Consider the following 17,150-nt stretch of genomic DNA (forward strand, 5'->3'; position numbering starts at 1 on the left):
ATGGTGTTTTAATAACGGTGCTTGTATTAAATTACTTTATATGAGCAGTTACTTCTTTTATAGTTACCTAAATTGTATGATTTTTTCCTTGTATCAATAAATCACTTGTCTGTGCCATCTATTCTGAGAGCCTGCTTTTAGCCTGTGAACAAGCTCTCCGGGGTGTACTGGCGGCAGGGCGGGAAAAGGAAGGAGAGCTTGCAACTATTTTACATCTCTGGAATTTGAATGTCTGCATAGAAAAAGTCGATGCAAAATACTGATTGGCAAAGATGACATTAATTTATAGTTATGACGTCATTATCCCGGGTATGTGTTTTTCAATGTTGTTTACATTTGCGCTCGTATCCACTGACAGCTCAGTCGACGGGGAGCCACAGGGGTATTGGAGGTTGAATTCAAATTCCAGAGACAAAGCTGCAAGCTCTCCTTGCTTTTCCCGCTCTGTCACCAGAGTGCCCCAGAGAGCTTGCTCGCAGGCTAGCCCGCTTTATGATACGCACTTTGAAATGTCCCTTTATTTGTCTCTGTATTAAACACTTACAGTTATCACAGTTATCAAAGATGCCAGCCTCTGACAATCTCAAACCTGGAGATTTTATTTTTGGTGCTACCCAACACCCATCATACCAGTTCCATACCAGTAACTCACCTTACACCAAATACCTGCACATTATCATACCAGAACCCGAATCACTCTTTAGGTGATTTGTTAAGTGACAAAAGAGCACTTATTGACTTTTCTGAGTTCTTACTGTGAACTACTGTAGTATTAACAGGATGTTTACTAGACAAAACACTGGAGAACCTAGCCTCCCATGCAGACATTCTTACTGGGCTTTCTCATGCATTCCCTCCCCATGAACATCTGCAGAAATGAGCGGTTACAGCGCGACTACTCCAACCACTGCACTTGGAAGAAGATTATCCAATCACAAGGGTTTTTGAAAACAAAACATTCTCAAGTAATATTTGCAAACGGACCAATAACATGACTTCGTGAATTTAAGGGCTGTTTCCTGAGAGGTCAGGTATGTTTAAATGGTTTTAAAGTTTTCAACGGTTGCATAGTTGAATCTTTAATTTTTATTGGTCCATTTGCAAAACAACTTGGGAACCTTTTGTTTTCAAAAAATGATGTGGTTGGATAATCTTCTTCCAAGTACCCCAGTTCTTTCCCTTTGTTTGCAAATACCAGCTGCAGATCATACACAAGCTACTGGAGAACTGATTGGCTGAACAGTAGCAGTAGAAAATAAAGTGTCGACAGGCCAAATGCTAGTTGCAAGCGGAAAGCGTGACACAAAAAAAAATCTAGCAGCTTTTCCTTTTTACCTTTCCAGACTTTGCTGACCTTTTCTGAAGTCTCACTCCATCATCACATTAAGGTCCAAAGTGCACTTCCCAGATCTGGAAGTGTGCTGTGAGTAGTCTACATTTTTATCCACTCGTTTAATACACATAAGCTCATTTTTATTTTGCCATTGTAATTTATTTTCATTGTTGACAATGAGTGCTTTAAAGTACTATAAGCTCTAAGCAATGACTTTTTTGGAAATATGTAATGCCTGTTTTGGTTCATGGGGCCCTGTTTTAAGAGTTATTTACCTTATTAATTTGTCTGGCCAGAAACGATATGTGGCCGAGCTAAAATGAATTTCGCTGGTCATCCTATCCAGAGACTCTCTGGAAATTATTTCAAGCCCTGTCAGTAATGATTCATCTTTATCATCTTTAAATTTAAGCTTAAATCGACCGTTATCAGGCTCTTAGCAGCCTGGAGATGAGTGTGTGAGGTCAATGTGCTCAACCTAAGTTTTTTAAATCACTTACAACTTCTTGTTTCCTCGTTTCGGAGCTACATAAGAAGTAAAGACCACAAAAAACACAATCTGAAACGAAGAAAAAAGAAGTGTTGAGTGATTTAATCTTTCTGTCAAACTCAGGCTGAGCGCATTGACGTGACATACTCGTCACTAGGCTGCTAGTGGTTCTCCAAGATGGCGTCTGCCGGATCTCGAATTTCGGGCTGTTGCTAGTTTGCACGTAACATCACGGCAGCCATGTTGGTGGTCAAGAACAAAAGCATTTCTCAACTCTGGGAACTTAACTCCATTTTCATGTAAATTCTTCGAGAAAAATTTCTACTGTATTGACCATCAACACACCACCAACATGGCCGCCTTGTCACGTGGTTGCAAGCCAAGAATTTTAGACGAGAATTTCATTGGGTTGGAAAGCTATTTGGAAGCTGAAATTTCGATGAGGCGCCTACCTTTGTATAATCTTTTTGTCGGCGAAAAGAAAAAAAAACTGTCATATTGGAATGAACTTCTGCTATAAGCTTATATTTTTTTTACCCACAATAATTATGCTAGATTAAGCTTGGGGTGGACGTCGAGATAAAATATCATAAAGGCTCACCTATTTCGTCATCCATACTAGAGATTGAAATATCTGGAGTTTTATCCTCCTCGTCACGGACTACCCTATCAAAACTCTCTCCTTTCCATAGAGATTTGATGCCAGACTTTTTCTTCAGCGTTTCAAGGTATTCTGCAAGTTCGTTAGCAGAAGTTTCCTCTCCTAATACGCTGCTCTTACGCGAGTCTGTGAGTGATTCTCTTGACATTCTCCTCGCCTTCTCTGCTGAACCCTTCCACTTTTGCCTTTTAGAGGCCATTTTTGTACAATTTTGTGTTTTGTCGGTGAGTGCCTCACAGTAGAAGCATTAAGATGCTTCTGGCACAGACAACGTTTTAAATTAACGGATAATGATCGATGATGAATCGGAATGTCTCGGATATTCTCGGGACCCAGTTTGGGATTTGGAAGGAAAGGTTACTAAGTCGAAAAACTATTAAAAACACCATGGCGGAACTACGGCGGATGAAAATGAAATCGAAAAGTTTGGGTTAAGTTGTGTTTACAAGCTTAGTTGAAGACGATCCTTGGAAAAAATAACTTCAGATAAGATATATTGCCTCAAAAAAGCTGTTAAGCCTACAGTTTGGTTTCCAAAGTTGTACTTGTAAAATGGATGCCTGCAACAAGTTGCATCACACACCCGAGTTTCTGTGAGACTTTTGATGTGATTCCCTGAACATTCTTTTTGATAGAATGACAACTGTTTCACCAGCGTCTCTTGAAAAAACCTGCCTGCACTTTATCTGTACAAGAATCGAGGATCTGTGTCATGAAGAGCGAGATCGTGTCGAGGAATGTTTTGTTCCCCGTGGAAAACTTGTTTTCAATTCCCCGGTTTTCTTACACGAGCAGCTTGCAGAGAATATCATGAAGGGTCTTACAAGCAGTGGACAGCTAACCAGAAGAACATTATCGTTATTTAGTGATTCCATGTTTTGCAGAATAAGGAAATTCGATCTCCGGAGGACCGACAGTATAAATTATGAAGCCTTGAAACATCTTTTAGCCCAACACAAAGTTTTTAAAATAGATTTCCAAGGAACATCAATGCCAGAGCCTCATGTTTTTGAACTTCTTAAGTTGGTGTCAGCAACTTTGAGGGAACTCAGTCTGAGTCATACCAGGAACCATTTGTATTTTTCTTCTCTACATCAACTAAGCTGCCTTACTCATTTGGACATTAGCGACACTAAAATACAAGATGAGGAATTTAAAGTTGCTTGTCAACATTTGAAATGTTTGGAATATGTCAACATTTCAAATACAAAAATAAGTGGTACGATCTCATTTGGGAATTTAAGAGGTCAGCTGAAGACATTACTGGCTTATAATACACCCGTAGCGTGGAATAACCCTGTGGAATTTCGAGATTTTAATTCTCTTCAGATGCTTGATATTTCCAGAAATCCTGATAACATGAATGGATATGACTGGCCGTCACATTCTGAGAAGGTAGAGGAACTTCTAGGAGATGAGCAAGCGATGCCTGATCTTGTGTATTTAGATGTGTCTGGAACTCCAAGAATTTTGGATAATCCTTTACAGTTGTTTCTTAATTCCCATCCCAAGCTGCAGTTTCTTGGACTTTGTAAGACTGGATTAACATCACATGCAAAGTGGCTTCCTGCAAACATTCAGGTAATTCAGTAAAGGGGGAGCCACCCTGCGAGCAGAGCATCTTTTTGTAGGGCTGTCAACCCCCGACGTATTCAAATATTGAGAGTTGATAGGAGAGGGATGGTAGATGATGTCATACCGCAGGGAACATGACATCATTTCTGCTTAAAATTCTCTCCGATCGTCACAAATTTGTGGTGACACAAAACGCGGGAAAAAGATGTTTTAGCCTCTTTCAAAAAGGAACGTTTACTCATAAACAGCTCCCGTATGCCATGATAATAATGTGCAATTTATTTTAATGTTAACATCGAACATTTCCTCATAAATGGCTCTGGTATGCAATGATAATAATGTGATTGGTGGGAAGTAAACCAATCAGGTCATCCCACCAATCACATTATTATCATGGCATACCAGAGCCGTTTATGAGGAAATGTTCGATGTTAACATTGAAATTGCTCAAATAGTCGGAAAGTTAATTCTACTGAAGAAATGGCAAACTTCAGCGATTATCTGGGAGATTTCATACTCTAATCTGGAGACCGGGAGATACGCTCCAAAATGTGGAGTCTCCCAGATTATCCGGGAGAGTTGACAGCCCTGCTTTTGTGACTCCTTCTTGATGGAGAAAGAGAAAGCTCGAGGCTCTACTGGAATTCTCTCAAAGCCTTTGAAGTCACCACAAAGGAATTTCCATACTAGTCAATCTCATTTCCTCCTGTCGAATTAGTGTTTTGATTAGAGCATTCGTCCAATAGTCATAGCTGAGCCCACTGTACCACGTACTCATGGCTAAAAGCCCTCAGGATTCAAAATTGTATCCAAGCAACATGAAAGGATTTTTATCAAAGATCTTCCTTGATTCATGCAGAATGGCTTTAGTGGAGCAACCTGTTGACTCAAAGATGGGTTGAATTCTGGCTCTTCAAACTGTGAAATGACCAACTACACTGTATTTGAAATTCAGACTTGGATATATGTACCCTGCCTAAGAGGGCCTCAGCTGAACATGTATTATTACGAACTTTTTCAGATCACTGGTGAAGGAAGTGAACGGCAGATTCTCTCTGCACTGCAAGCACATCCAGAAAGAGCATCTTACATGACAGAAGCCTTACGAGGATTATTTCTAGTCAGTAAGAACTGGACTGAAAGAAAACCGGAAGTGCTTCAGGTATTCATGTCACATCAGTATGGAAATGCCAACAGTAATAATTATTATAAGTAAAATTTTCTTTTGTGTGTTTTTTGAAAGCACTAATGATCATTATGCTGCATGACAATTTGTATCTGGAATGGTTGTTGATGGATGCGGATAGTCGTCTTATTATTGTGTGCAAATTAACCTTGTTTATGTTACTACAAACTTAATTCGGGGACCTTGGGTAAAGTTTCATTGACTCAAATATTAAATAAAATGTTTTAACACCTTTTTTTTTTAAAGTATAAGATACTAAGGGATTTAAATGTTTAGCAACTGGAAATCTTTTTTGGTTTGCTTCTTAGCTTGTTCTCTCTCCAATGGAAAAGCATCCCAGAGATTTGCGTGTTCAAATGGCTGCAACGTAGGTCTTTTTTTTCTGTTTAGTTTTCATTAATGAAGTGTTTTTTTTCAATATTAAGTTATTGGTAATTAAAACTTTGATACATGTATGTTTCATACTTTTCTCAGAAAGCTGTGAACAGTGAATCACTGGTCTGTAATTAATTGAAGACATTCAACCTTCCCCACACTGTTCCCAAACATTTTTATACTAGAAGTGAGGCGAATTTTATAATATTCAAGGCATTTTCACTCTGAGAAAACTGCAACGTGACCTGTTTGAAACACGACGTTCTTGTAATAATTTTGGTACAGATATCTTTGTTACTTGTGTTCATTCAGAGCTTGCGTTTTTAACATCATCCGAGGTCCAGGAGGGACTGGAGAGACTGAGGTTCATGCTACATACCTCAGGTATGTAGAATTGTTTTTCCCACTATCATTTTCAACTTATTTTCTCCTTCCTCATTTTACTTGTCTTGGCCTTTAAGCCTAATAGTCATTTTTTTAGAATTACTTCCTGCATAAGAGTAAGAGTAATAAAAATAATTCAGCTCGTTTATGCTTCACTATATTTTAATTAATTTTGTTTGTTTTTTTCCTCAGTAAAATTGCACTGTTGGTTATTTCAGCAATGAGTATCTTTTCTGACAAAAATGAAGTGAGGCTAAGTTTTTTTATTTATATTAGTAAATTATTTTGCTGTTCCATTATCAATTTATAATAATAATTATTAAAACTCCTTATTAAATTCAATTATGTTCTGTTTGTGCTGCATTTCCTTATTTGACATAAATTCCATGTAGGATATAGGGATGTTGAATTTCTTGACAAAAAAATAATTAATAGCTTCTAAAAAAATAATGTCCCAATTAACAATTTTTTGTGTCAGTGGAATGGCCTGAAGTATCGTTTTATGAATTTTGTATATCTTGAATTCATATTTGAATCTTAGTTCAATCAATGTCATTTTTGGGCCATGTACTCACAATATTTTTGCTTTTGTCACTAGCTTCTTAGAAATTGCCTTTTAATTCTGGAAACACGTCAACTTTTCAGGAAAGCAGTAAGTTATTCCTTCTTCTAATGTACAAAATTTTAGCAGAGGCTATTCACCAGTAGACTATGAACGAACATGTTTCAAACCCTTTATGATACAATACGTGAGGTTACACGTACTGGACACTTTTACCATGGTAAATGACCCTTTTACCAAGAGAAATAGGTATGGTGCCTGTGACCGGGCTTTCCAGAGATAAATTTACCATGAGAAATATCCGTGCATCAAAAAGAAGAAACAAACCCCGCATGACATTAACATGGTAGACTGCAAGCGGTCCTTCTTCTTTCCTCAGAACGACGTGCGGTGAGCAAAAAAGTGAGATTATGCAAGTCTGACTCAAAAGAAAAATAAGAGACTGCCTGTAGTCTATTAATGTGGTAGAATAGGGTGTTTCAATACCCAAGGCAAAACATCAATCAGGATTCTTCATTAGACACCAACAGGAAACCACAAGAAAATTGTCTATTTTAGCAGGTTTCTTGCGCCAGTGTTGTGTGCTGTTTCGTGAAAGATAGATTTTGACATGGCAGATTTCACTGGAATTTTAAGGTTAGATTTCAGCTGGTTTGTTGGGCCAGATATAGGAAAGATATCTACCAATAATATGTTCTATTACTAACAGACAGGCCTAGATTTTAAAACAAACTGGCTTAATACCCTTGCTAATTTATCAGGACTAACATAGCAGATGATATGTTGCTTAAATTAGTAAATTTTCTACATTACATAAAATCCTGCCGTGATCGACAGCGAGTATTAACCACAATAACATGAATGAGGCCATAGGGTTGGCTTCTTTTACCTCCCAGCCGGCATTTCATTTACGTGTAACCAAATGTTACCGCGGTAAACTAAACCCATGTTAAATTTACCATGCCACATTTAACATGTTGTGTATGACTGCACCTGTTACATGATCATATCACCCAAAATATAATAATTTAAACCAAATAACATCAAAACAAAACTTAAATTTTTCAAAAAGATACAGTTGAACTTAGCCCCATGTAACGGAATCCGGCTTCCTCAGTCCAGCAAATTTTGCTGTGGACTCCGAATCCTGGGCTTTGGAATCCAAAATAAAGCTCAAGGAATCCGGAATCCTACTAATGATTGGAATCCAGAATCCAAGTTCTACTGACAAAGAGTCCGGAATTTAGTGCCTGGAATCCAGAATCCATGTCATGGAATCCAAAATCCAAGACTGTCCTGGATTCCCTTTCATGGGGTGATGAACCTATGAAAGGCACCCTTGGGGAAATACAGACAAACATACCATGTAGAGGTCTAGCACGTAACCGTTTGATAATTATAGAGCTTCTACATGTATTTACAATGATTTATTGACAATTTTGTTTGACATGACTCAGGTAACTGTCGCTGAATATATGGAGGGTGGCTGCCTAAAAGGAGGCCACTTAATATAGGTTTTACTGTAATATTCTCCAATGATTATCCCAGTGTTTTCTGTGTTTCCTGAATAGAAATTCAACTGCTTTGAGGCTGCCCGTCTTGCATTGGATGCTTTATGCCGTTTCTCAACTGATCAAACCATTCTACAACTGTCAATCAAAGTTTGTGCTATCTTGTCATCTAAGGTATTGTCAGTGTATTAAAAAATTATCTGTAAAAAGAATGTAGTTGTAATGCCTAGTTTGGAGCTGAAATTTCCACAGGTCGGATAAATTCTGATAAACTAGTGATTCAGCAGCATGTAAATTCTCATCATCATTCTTGAACACTCCCTCTATTTCTGGCACTGAAATTTGAAGGCAATACTTCAGGAAGTCCTGTGGTATGTACTAGCACAAATTCACAACGATTTTAAGTCCGTCTGAATATAAGCCTCCTGTCATAAGCTCTCTCCTCTCTTTTATAAGCTCCCCGCCGTTTTTCAGTCCAAGCTCTCACCCCCTTGTCTCATCTCATTGAGAAGAGATGTGAATCGGTGTTACTTTGCTTCTGTCCAGATTTCTACACCAGAGACCATTGCTCTTGGCTCTGAACGAAACATCTTGGCTTTGTTTGCCATTGCTCAAGGGAAAATAAGTTCAAGTGAGGTGAGTGTAAAACTAAATGCTGAGGAAACCGTGATCAGGTCATGCTCAACAGGTTCATCCTTCACATTTGTTGCCCCACATTATGTTTAGTCTCTTTTCAATGAAGTTACTAGGGGGCTGTTTACATGATACCAGAGTGACTTTCATTCTGGAACAACTGAGTTTATTCCATCTCCAGTTTTTTCTTTGCATCTGTTTGCCTGATATCCAGACAAAATTTTTTTCCCATACAAGTCATTGCAGTTTTCATTCTGGGTGAATGAAATTCTTGTTCTGGTACGAAATTTCATTGTGGTATCATGTAAATTGAAAAAGAACCTTAAGCTTGTTCCGAAAAAAATTGAAAATTGCAAATCGTGTTGTCTGGAGCGAGTGGTGCATGCGAATGTGAACTGGCGTCAAAATCACGCGTGCGAAAGTGAAGGTATGCTGAGCCGTTTGATTTTATGCGAATGCATCCTTAATAGTTAGATAGTTGATTAACTTTTTGTCCCAGAAAAGAAAATCTCCTGAGAGACAATTTAGTTAGATACAAACTTCTAACGTTTTTAATGAACGTCTGTCACACCATTATGTTTCCTTCGGTGTGAGTTAGAAATTGTTTCTGCTGTTTATTTTCAGGCAGACTTCATCTTGAGCCTTACTCTAAGTGTTCTCTGGAACGTAACAGGTATGTTAAACTGATTGCACTGTAACAAGGTGAAAAAAATAAACGACGATGCCTACTTTGTTTCTTTTATAGCTCTGTATATCTGAGCTCAAAGTGAAAGAAATACCAACCTATGCGCCCTCAAAAATAACATAGTGATACTGCCTCTTTTCCTTTCCTACTGGGATGCTAGTCCACCGTATAGCGAAGGAAAAGTGTCGTATCTCATAAAGAACTTGATTGCAGTCGTAGCACTACACTTACGTATTTACTCATAGCTTGAGGTTGAGCCATTTTTACATGTGAGATAGACAAAATTAATTTTATTTTATCAATAAGTTGTGTCTTATTTTGATCTTTTAGATGAGGCGCCCAGTACTTGTTTTAAATTCGTTCATAAAGGCGGAGTGCAAATGGCTGCACAAGGACTCAAGGTATTTTTGACAAAAGTGTGTGCAAGCTTTGAAACATGCTTGATGTACTTATAATTTGTGCCTTACACTACCTGGAAAATCAGGGATGAAATTCAGCGTTTTTCGGCCAGATTCAAGGACACTTATAGATAGATGTGTTGATTGTCCGTTATAAATCTTCTTTGAGTTTCGGATTAAATTAACACAGGTTTTAACAAGCTAGCCCTTGCCTTAACTCTATAAATGTCCAACTTTCCAATTTAAACAGTGAAGTAACTACGAGTTTTTGGTTACATGAACAGTTTTAGAAGGAATTCAGTTCCCTCCTTGATGCAATCACCTTCAGGACAATCATGATTGAGTCGTTTTCAGTCAAGCATTCACGACAAATTCAACGTTCGACTTGTTCGTAAAAGAGTGAAACAGAGGCATATGATTAAGATTGCCTGCATGTCTCGCAGAAATTTCTGGAAGAAACTGAAGGTAACTTCCGCCAGTGATATGTAGGAAAGACATACAACTGCCTTGAGAACCCAGCTTTAATGTTTGTAAAGCATTTTGTGTGGCTCTGCGTCAACAGACCTTTAAGGAGGAGACCCAAGAAAAACACATCATAATCAAAAAGAAGATTCTGGGAACACTGGTAAGAAGTATTAGAATCTATCACACCTCCCCCTGCCAATTTTTTTTTTTGTAGGGACAAAATCTTCGAACTCTTATTCTACCTTATTGATCATAAGTCACCATATGTGCGTTAAAGGTTTCTTAAATTTTATTGTGAACTGTACCCGCAGACTCTTTCGCGAAAGGGACACCTTCCTTTAATTGCCAATCAAGGAAATTTTTTGTAGCAATGCTAGGAGCCATGCTAGGACTTTTAGTCAAGGGTAACTGTGGCAATCTTTGAATCTTCTTTGAATGTCTTACGATAGTTGAACAGGATGGGTATGAAAGAAATATGGAAACAAGAAAATCCACAGTTATATGATTATGAACATCTATAGAGTGGTTTTCGTTTGAGTGTCGTAAAACCAAAACCAAAGTAATTACTCTGGCCAATCACATAGCACACAGACAATACGAACCAATCATAACTCGAAGTAATTACATGTGGCTGACGCAAAGCGCGGGAAAATCGTGCGAGCGCGTCACAATTGGCTTTGGTTTTACTTCTGATTGGATGAAAAGGTGGCGCGAATCTTTTAAGCCAATCGCATCGTGTAGAAAGTGCAAAACCAATTACTTTTCGACACTCAAATGAAAACCGCTCTAAAGGGCACATTTTTATTAGCAATGCAAGTATTGTCATGTACTTGACGAGCATAGTATTCTGAGCTGGGCTAACTTTTGTTTTGCTGCAGAATAATATTGCTGAGGTTCCAGAGCTGAGGAAACATCTTATCACAAATGAGTTCATTGATCTCATTGGGTAAGTTTTATACTCGGCGTCTTTGAAAACTGCGAAGCGAAATGTGTAGACCGAGGGGCAGTAGTCCCGACTAAAATTTTAGTCATTTTGTGAAATGCTGAAAAACAAATAATTATTACTTCGCTCAGGTTCTGATAAGGAGGTTTCAATCGATTGGGCACATCATAGGTTCTTGTGCTCAATTCAAGATTCATTCAAATATTTCATTACGTGTTATCGTATCATAGTTGACTCTGACTGAAAGAGCCTTGACTGATGAAACCTGTACTGTTTCAGTGAGGGAGTATTGCAATCTTGAACTCGCATAAATTGGTTGCCTTTGGTTATAAAGAAGGTTTATTCGTCCACTCCGCCCTTCTACAGTTCGAACAGCGCATGCCTTTATTCATATGTAATAGTTAGCAATTATTTGTTGATTTTGAGTTTGATCAATCGGCTAAGGCGGATAACACCCTCTGATAACTGTATAATTCTTCAGATCGTGCGAAATCCGAATATCCAATCATTTTTAGTATTCATTTAAAATAATTCCTCCCCTAAAACCAGGCTAAAACATGCTTCCGCAATTCGCAAACGTCTTCCAAATTTGGTGAACGCTAGCTGGTTAGGAAGAAGTAACCGCGGGTGTTAAGCCAATCAGAAACGGAGAAATATTATGAATGAATGACAATCAGGAAAACCATGCACTAAGTTCATAGTTTGTACGGATCCCGCGTCCTGCTTCCATCAGCAATGTTGAATGTATGTATGAATGTATGGTGAAGTTATTGTCAATTCCCTTCATTCCTACAGGTGTCTTTTAGAAGACAAATTGGTTCAGCTCTCATATTTTGCCGGAGGGATTCTGTCCAACATTCTACTTGATTGGACCGATGAAGACCTCTTACCAATGTCTTTGAAACTCTTGATGCTGGTCAAACTGGTAAGAACACCCGAGGGGGGCCATTAACAAAGTTTTATACGGGGACACTCCGCCTCGAGGTCCAAACACTTGTTTTTATCAGTGGCGGAGGGGCCTGGAGATCCAGGGCCCTTCCTTATTTTTAGGCCAAACTGAGGCCCGAAGGCCGAAAAAAATTTTTGGAGACCGAACTCCCCCCCCCCCCCCCCTTACCTCAGGGTCTGGGTGGTCTGAAAAAGGTACCCCTATCGGGCGGAGCCTCCCCGTATAGGCCGTTATAGGGAGTACCCCCCCCCCCCCCGGGAAGAACATCACTTAATAGACATCAAGGGCTTAAGTTCTGGTCTCTCTCCCAGTAATTAAAAATAAAAGTCAAAACTGAGCATTTTTTAATGTAAGACAGAGATTGTCGTTTCATAGCACACATTTTAAAAACAGTAGAAAAACTAGATTCTATGTTACCGTGCGTCTGTTCAGTAATAGATCACAGACGTGAAAATATGGTGAAAACATTCGCGCCACTTTTGTGTTGGTACTTTATTTTGACGTCATCCTTGTTCTAGTATGAGCAGACGCACGGCAACATGGAATCAATTTTTTTTTACAAACAACCCATTGAACTGCTTATTTCTGGTTTGTCGATCGTAGAAGTATTTCCGGTCGTTGCTTCTCTCCGGTGAATGTAAGTATGTCTGCTTTCGCAGACTTGCTTTGCACTTTCAATTTATTACGTCATCGTTTTTCTCTGCTTCTTTGTGTTTGTGTTCTTGATCTAATGATCACCGTAAAAGGTACGAAATGAAAATAAAAACTTGATAGTAAGGTGTAGTCTCTGTTTGATTCCTGGGGAGATACCAGCTTCGTCTTCCCGCTTCCTAAGAGGATTTCCGAAAAGAAAGGGGTTCTCCCAGCAGCCTGGAATTAAGAGGTCACTCGCTGACGAAATTCTGTTCGGGCAAAAAAAATACAAAATGTCATCTCTCTCTTTTTTTTTTGACAGGAGCAAGCAGTGAAGAGTTGGGATTTGCCATCAGAGGAACTTGTTGCATATCGGTACGAGAATGTCACACCGTTCTGTTGTTTCCTTCACAACTGCCTTGTTATAGTATATAGATTTAGCCAGGGCTAAAAGCGAAGCTCTCAATAATATTTATAGTTTGCTCAAACAAAATATAAAATCGTGTAATGCTAAGCGGCGAAGGCAACGCCGGAGAAAGCAAAAAAGCAACTTTGCACGTGCAGCACACTTTTTTGTGTGCATTTCTTTGCCGTTGTTTTGCACGACTACAACGTGAAACTTCCAGAAACTTCTTGGTTACTCGTTTTATGGAGGAAATGTCGTACGTTTTGTTGTTCAGTTTTTTTTTTCACTGCGGCTCATTTTCACCTTGCATTGCTGGCCGCTACAAAATTTTTATGTTGTTCTTCCAACACTAAAAAAAATGTCTCCTTTGTTTTTTCTCTCTCGCTCTAGATCTCTGTCGCCCTCTGCCGCCCTCTGCCGCCCACTTTTCTTTTTCTCGGTCTTTCTCCTGCTCTATATTCCAAATTTGTGGACATGACAATTAATCTAAGTTTAATACCTTAGAAAACACGGATAGAGAGACTATTTCCGCTTTCCGTTTTCGCCTTCATTGACTCCTTAGTTTTGTCTCTGCTTCACAAGACGCGGGTAGCTATGCGACCTCCCAACAAAATTACCTCGAGTTGCATTTGGGTTGCCATACCTGTTGATTGAGTTATTTTACATTGGTATGCCTGTGGTGCGGACGGACGGATGGGTAGTTTCCCGGATGGGTAGTTTACCACATTTTCGTACCCATGGTGCTCCGCTGCTAGTGTTCCGGGAGCATATACACAGTTACTACAGTAGCTGCTATAGGAGTAAAATCAAGAATCAGCCGTGACGTTACCCGTGCACATGGGTTTTAATTTCCTGCGCTTTGCCTTAGTTGCATGCAAGTGGCGTGCGCTGATTAGGTGTTCTGTGGTTTGTTTCCAGGTCGTTCACGCCATTTATACAGCTTCTTCATTGTTTAATGCCCGCAGTACAGATGTGGGCTTTGTGGGGAATGCTTCATGTTTGCCATAGAAATGGTATGCAAGTTTCTATAGTTACAAAGTATAACCCTCAAGTCTCACTTGAATTACAATGTGGGGTATTACCTTTGGAGGCATTTCAGCCTTATTAGGTTGATTTAGCAGCAGAACGGGAACGTTAGTTGACGACGGCGCCCGCAAATCAAACAACTGGCTTGACCAATGACAGAGCGGCAAATTGGGCACCGGAAGTGGAGTTTAGTCCTTTCCGCGCGCTTTCCCGTCGTCAAATGACGTTCCCGTTCTGTTGCGAAATCAGCCTATTGATACAAAAAGCGCGCGTCTCCACTGAATTAGAGTCACTTCTATCCACGCCTGTGAACGTAGAACCACTTTCTGGAATTTTTTCATAGTGCCAGAAGTAATGCACCTATCAATGTAAATCCCGTGGGGGGGGAGTGCGGGCAAGGGGAGGGGATTTGATGCCTGGGACTATCCCCGCTGTCGGGCTTTTGATCGTGTGAAGCGACCCCGGGGTAGGGACATTTGACTTTGACCGACAGAAGCCTGGTATCAATTCAGAAGCAGTTACCAAGTCCGTCCCTTGAGGCTTCCTGAAAGTCACGTTGTTGGAGAAAGGTATAAAGTTTTCATTTGTTTTAATCGCCATAATCCGATACTTTAAACTGTCATCTAAACAGATAATGTCTATTTTGAGGAAGTTTTTATCTTCAAGTTCCCATCTGGTTGTAAACCTCGATTGAAATCGAATTCCACCATGAAAGTCAGAGGATTTTTTATGGGTCACTGATCCGACCTGTTCTGACATGTTGAGCAGATGTTATAAAGCATTTTACGTGTTATTAATATTATATAGCACGGTCAATCTTCCTGGAGTGATTTTGTTGTTCAAGATAAGATATGCTAGTGGAGAGAGAAAATACTTAATTACAGCGAGTAATTTAATGGAGCTTCCGTTAACCGTAAAAAAAAGTAGTAACAACGTGTTTGAAATGTTCTTTTATTCGTTTTATATAGTATTATAGCATTGTTTGTTTAGATTTTTTCCCCTGGGGTGGGGGCTTTTTTGACACTTTTGATTGACCTTTCGTTTCCCACCCTGGGGAATTTGATCGAAAAATTTTAAAATTTGTCAAATCCCCACCCCTTGCCCGCACTCCCCCCCCACGGGGTTTACATTGATAGGTGCATAAGTGCTGCTCAGTTGCTTTCATTTAAATGGTCGCGCTGTAGGCTTTTTGTAGGAAGCAGCATTGGCGGATCCAGATATTTAGAACGGGGGGGGCGGTCATCCAGATCCTGAGATAAGGGGGGTCCGGTCCCCCAAGAAATTTTTTTTCGGCCCTTCAGCTTGGTCTTAAAATAAGAGGTGGGGGCGCCCCCCCCCCCCCCCCCAGGCCCCTTCGCTAGATCCGTCACTGGGAAGTGAAGTGAAAAGCCACCCGGAAAAACGTGGTAAATAGGTCAGAGAAAAATAGTGCTGAGTATTAAAAGAACAGTAGCACAAGGGAAGTATTGCTAATTAACTTTCAATGATTGGTCACACCTAATAACCACAGGGAATCAGTGGCTTTCATTCGAATGGTCACAATTGAGGATTTCGTCCAGACTTTGAACTATCTTGTCCAATAAACAGTACCACAGAAAGTATTGCTTGTTAGTTTTCATTTGAGAGGTCACACTTGAGGATTTCATCCATTCCAGACTCTAAACTTTGAACCACCTTGCACAGCATAAACCGTAACACAGGAAAATAATGCTCAGTAGAGTAGCTTCCATCTGAATGGTCACACATGAGGATTTCATCCACAGACTCAAAACTTCAAACCATCTTGTGCAACAAAACAAACAGTATCACCGGAGAGTATTGCTCAGTAACTTTCATTTGAATTGGTAACAGTAGACCCAAAAGTTAGAAGTCCCCATTTTCAACATGATAAACAGCATCATAGGAAGTTCGCTCCTCGTTATATGCACATAGGTGTTAATATCCAGCGCTTTAATCACGATCTATTCTATGATTCTTCTACAGCTGCGCGGTACATCCCCCTTCTTCTCGATGAGGGAATGACAGAAAGCGTGGAACAAACAGTCGACCCTTCAAATGATGGCGTGAACCAACTTGCAAAGAAACTTCTTGATGCTGTCGCGGATTTTAAATGTTTATAATCATAGTAACCCTGTTTGACCTGACTGAGTTTAAGGAGGCAAGGTCATGGTAGTGTCAATGATTTTGCCTCATTCGTAAACTACGCAGTTAAACTGCAAATTGATGAAAAAAAAGCCTCATATTTATTTCTCCACGTAACAGAAGTAAATGGTCCCACTCAAGTCTTATCTTCATACAGAGACAAACGTGAAGAATTATGGGCTGCTCAGTTCTGTTTCAGGTTGCAAGAATACAGTCCGTTCTTGCTTTCTTCAGATTCGCTTATTTTTCTTATGTTCTTGTGCAGGTCAGAGAAGTAACAGTGTTATTTCAGTCAGGTCTGTCATAGTTTAATAGTAGAGGAGACTGGTTAGGAAAGCCGGCAAACATCAAAGTTGAAAACAATGATGCTGTAGGTTATGTTAGAAGCTCCCTGACCGTGCACAATCCTTCGGTTTGTGTTCACAAGACAGAATAAATTAATGCGATGTTTCTATTGGTCAGTAAGCCCAAAATGATAGGAATGCTATTGAACGTTGTGCACGGTCAGTTCCAAAAAAGCTAACAAAAACATAGAGCAAAGGGTTTCCTAATCATTTCACTTTATTTAACTACGGTTCTGTCAAGTGCTGAAATTGCCAAAATTAATCTGAGCAAGACCATAAGTTTGCTATTTTCGGTGTCTCTTGAAATGTTGTGGTGTCAGGATCTGGGATTGTAACAATCATAGCCCCTAGTTTCGAAAATTGAAAGAAACTAACGTTTTTAGATCACATCAGCGCTGTATATATTCCAAAACGAATCAGACAATTGTAATATTTTATTTATGGGGAAA

The 17,150-nt window shown here is 39.5% G+C and overlaps 2 protein-coding genes across 2 annotated transcripts in view; one reads left to right on the top strand and one right to left on the bottom strand.

Moving 5' to 3' along the window:
- The window catches only part of LOC140921774 (uncharacterized), a 7,880-nt gene extending 5,125 nt beyond the window's left edge, over nt 1-2,755 (bottom strand). The window contains exon 1 of the mRNA XM_073371776.1: nt 2,425-2,755. Coding sequence (XP_073227877.1) covers nt 2,425-2,683 — 259 coding nt within the window. The 5' untranslated portion in view covers nt 2,684-2,755. The remainder of the gene's footprint in view (nt 1-2,424) is intronic.
- A 122-nt stretch (nt 2,756-2,877) lies between these two features.
- On the top strand, nt 2,878-17,140 carry LOC140921215 (protein zyg-11 homolog B-like). Its single transcript, XM_073371192.1, has 16 exons — nt 2,878-4,065; nt 5,081-5,221; nt 5,554-5,612; nt 5,933-6,004; nt 6,197-6,251; nt 6,603-6,656; nt 8,138-8,251; nt 8,624-8,713; nt 9,335-9,383; nt 9,726-9,796; nt 10,356-10,418; nt 11,137-11,204; nt 11,997-12,126; nt 13,106-13,158; nt 14,108-14,202; nt 16,199-17,140. The coding sequence occupies exons 1-16, from the start codon at nt 3,121-3,123 to the stop codon at nt 16,333-16,335; spliced, it is 2,196 nt and encodes a 731-aa protein (XP_073227293.1). The 5' UTR covers nt 2,878-3,120; the 3' UTR covers nt 16,336-17,140.
- Nucleotides 17,141-17,150: the final 10 nt, after the last annotated feature.

The sequence above is a fragment of the Porites lutea genome, chromosome 12 (genome assembly GCF_958299795.1).
Source record: "Porites lutea chromosome 12, jaPorLute2.1, whole genome shotgun sequence".
In the NCBI taxonomy this organism is placed as follows: domain Eukaryota; kingdom Metazoa; phylum Cnidaria; class Anthozoa; order Scleractinia; family Poritidae; genus Porites; species Porites lutea.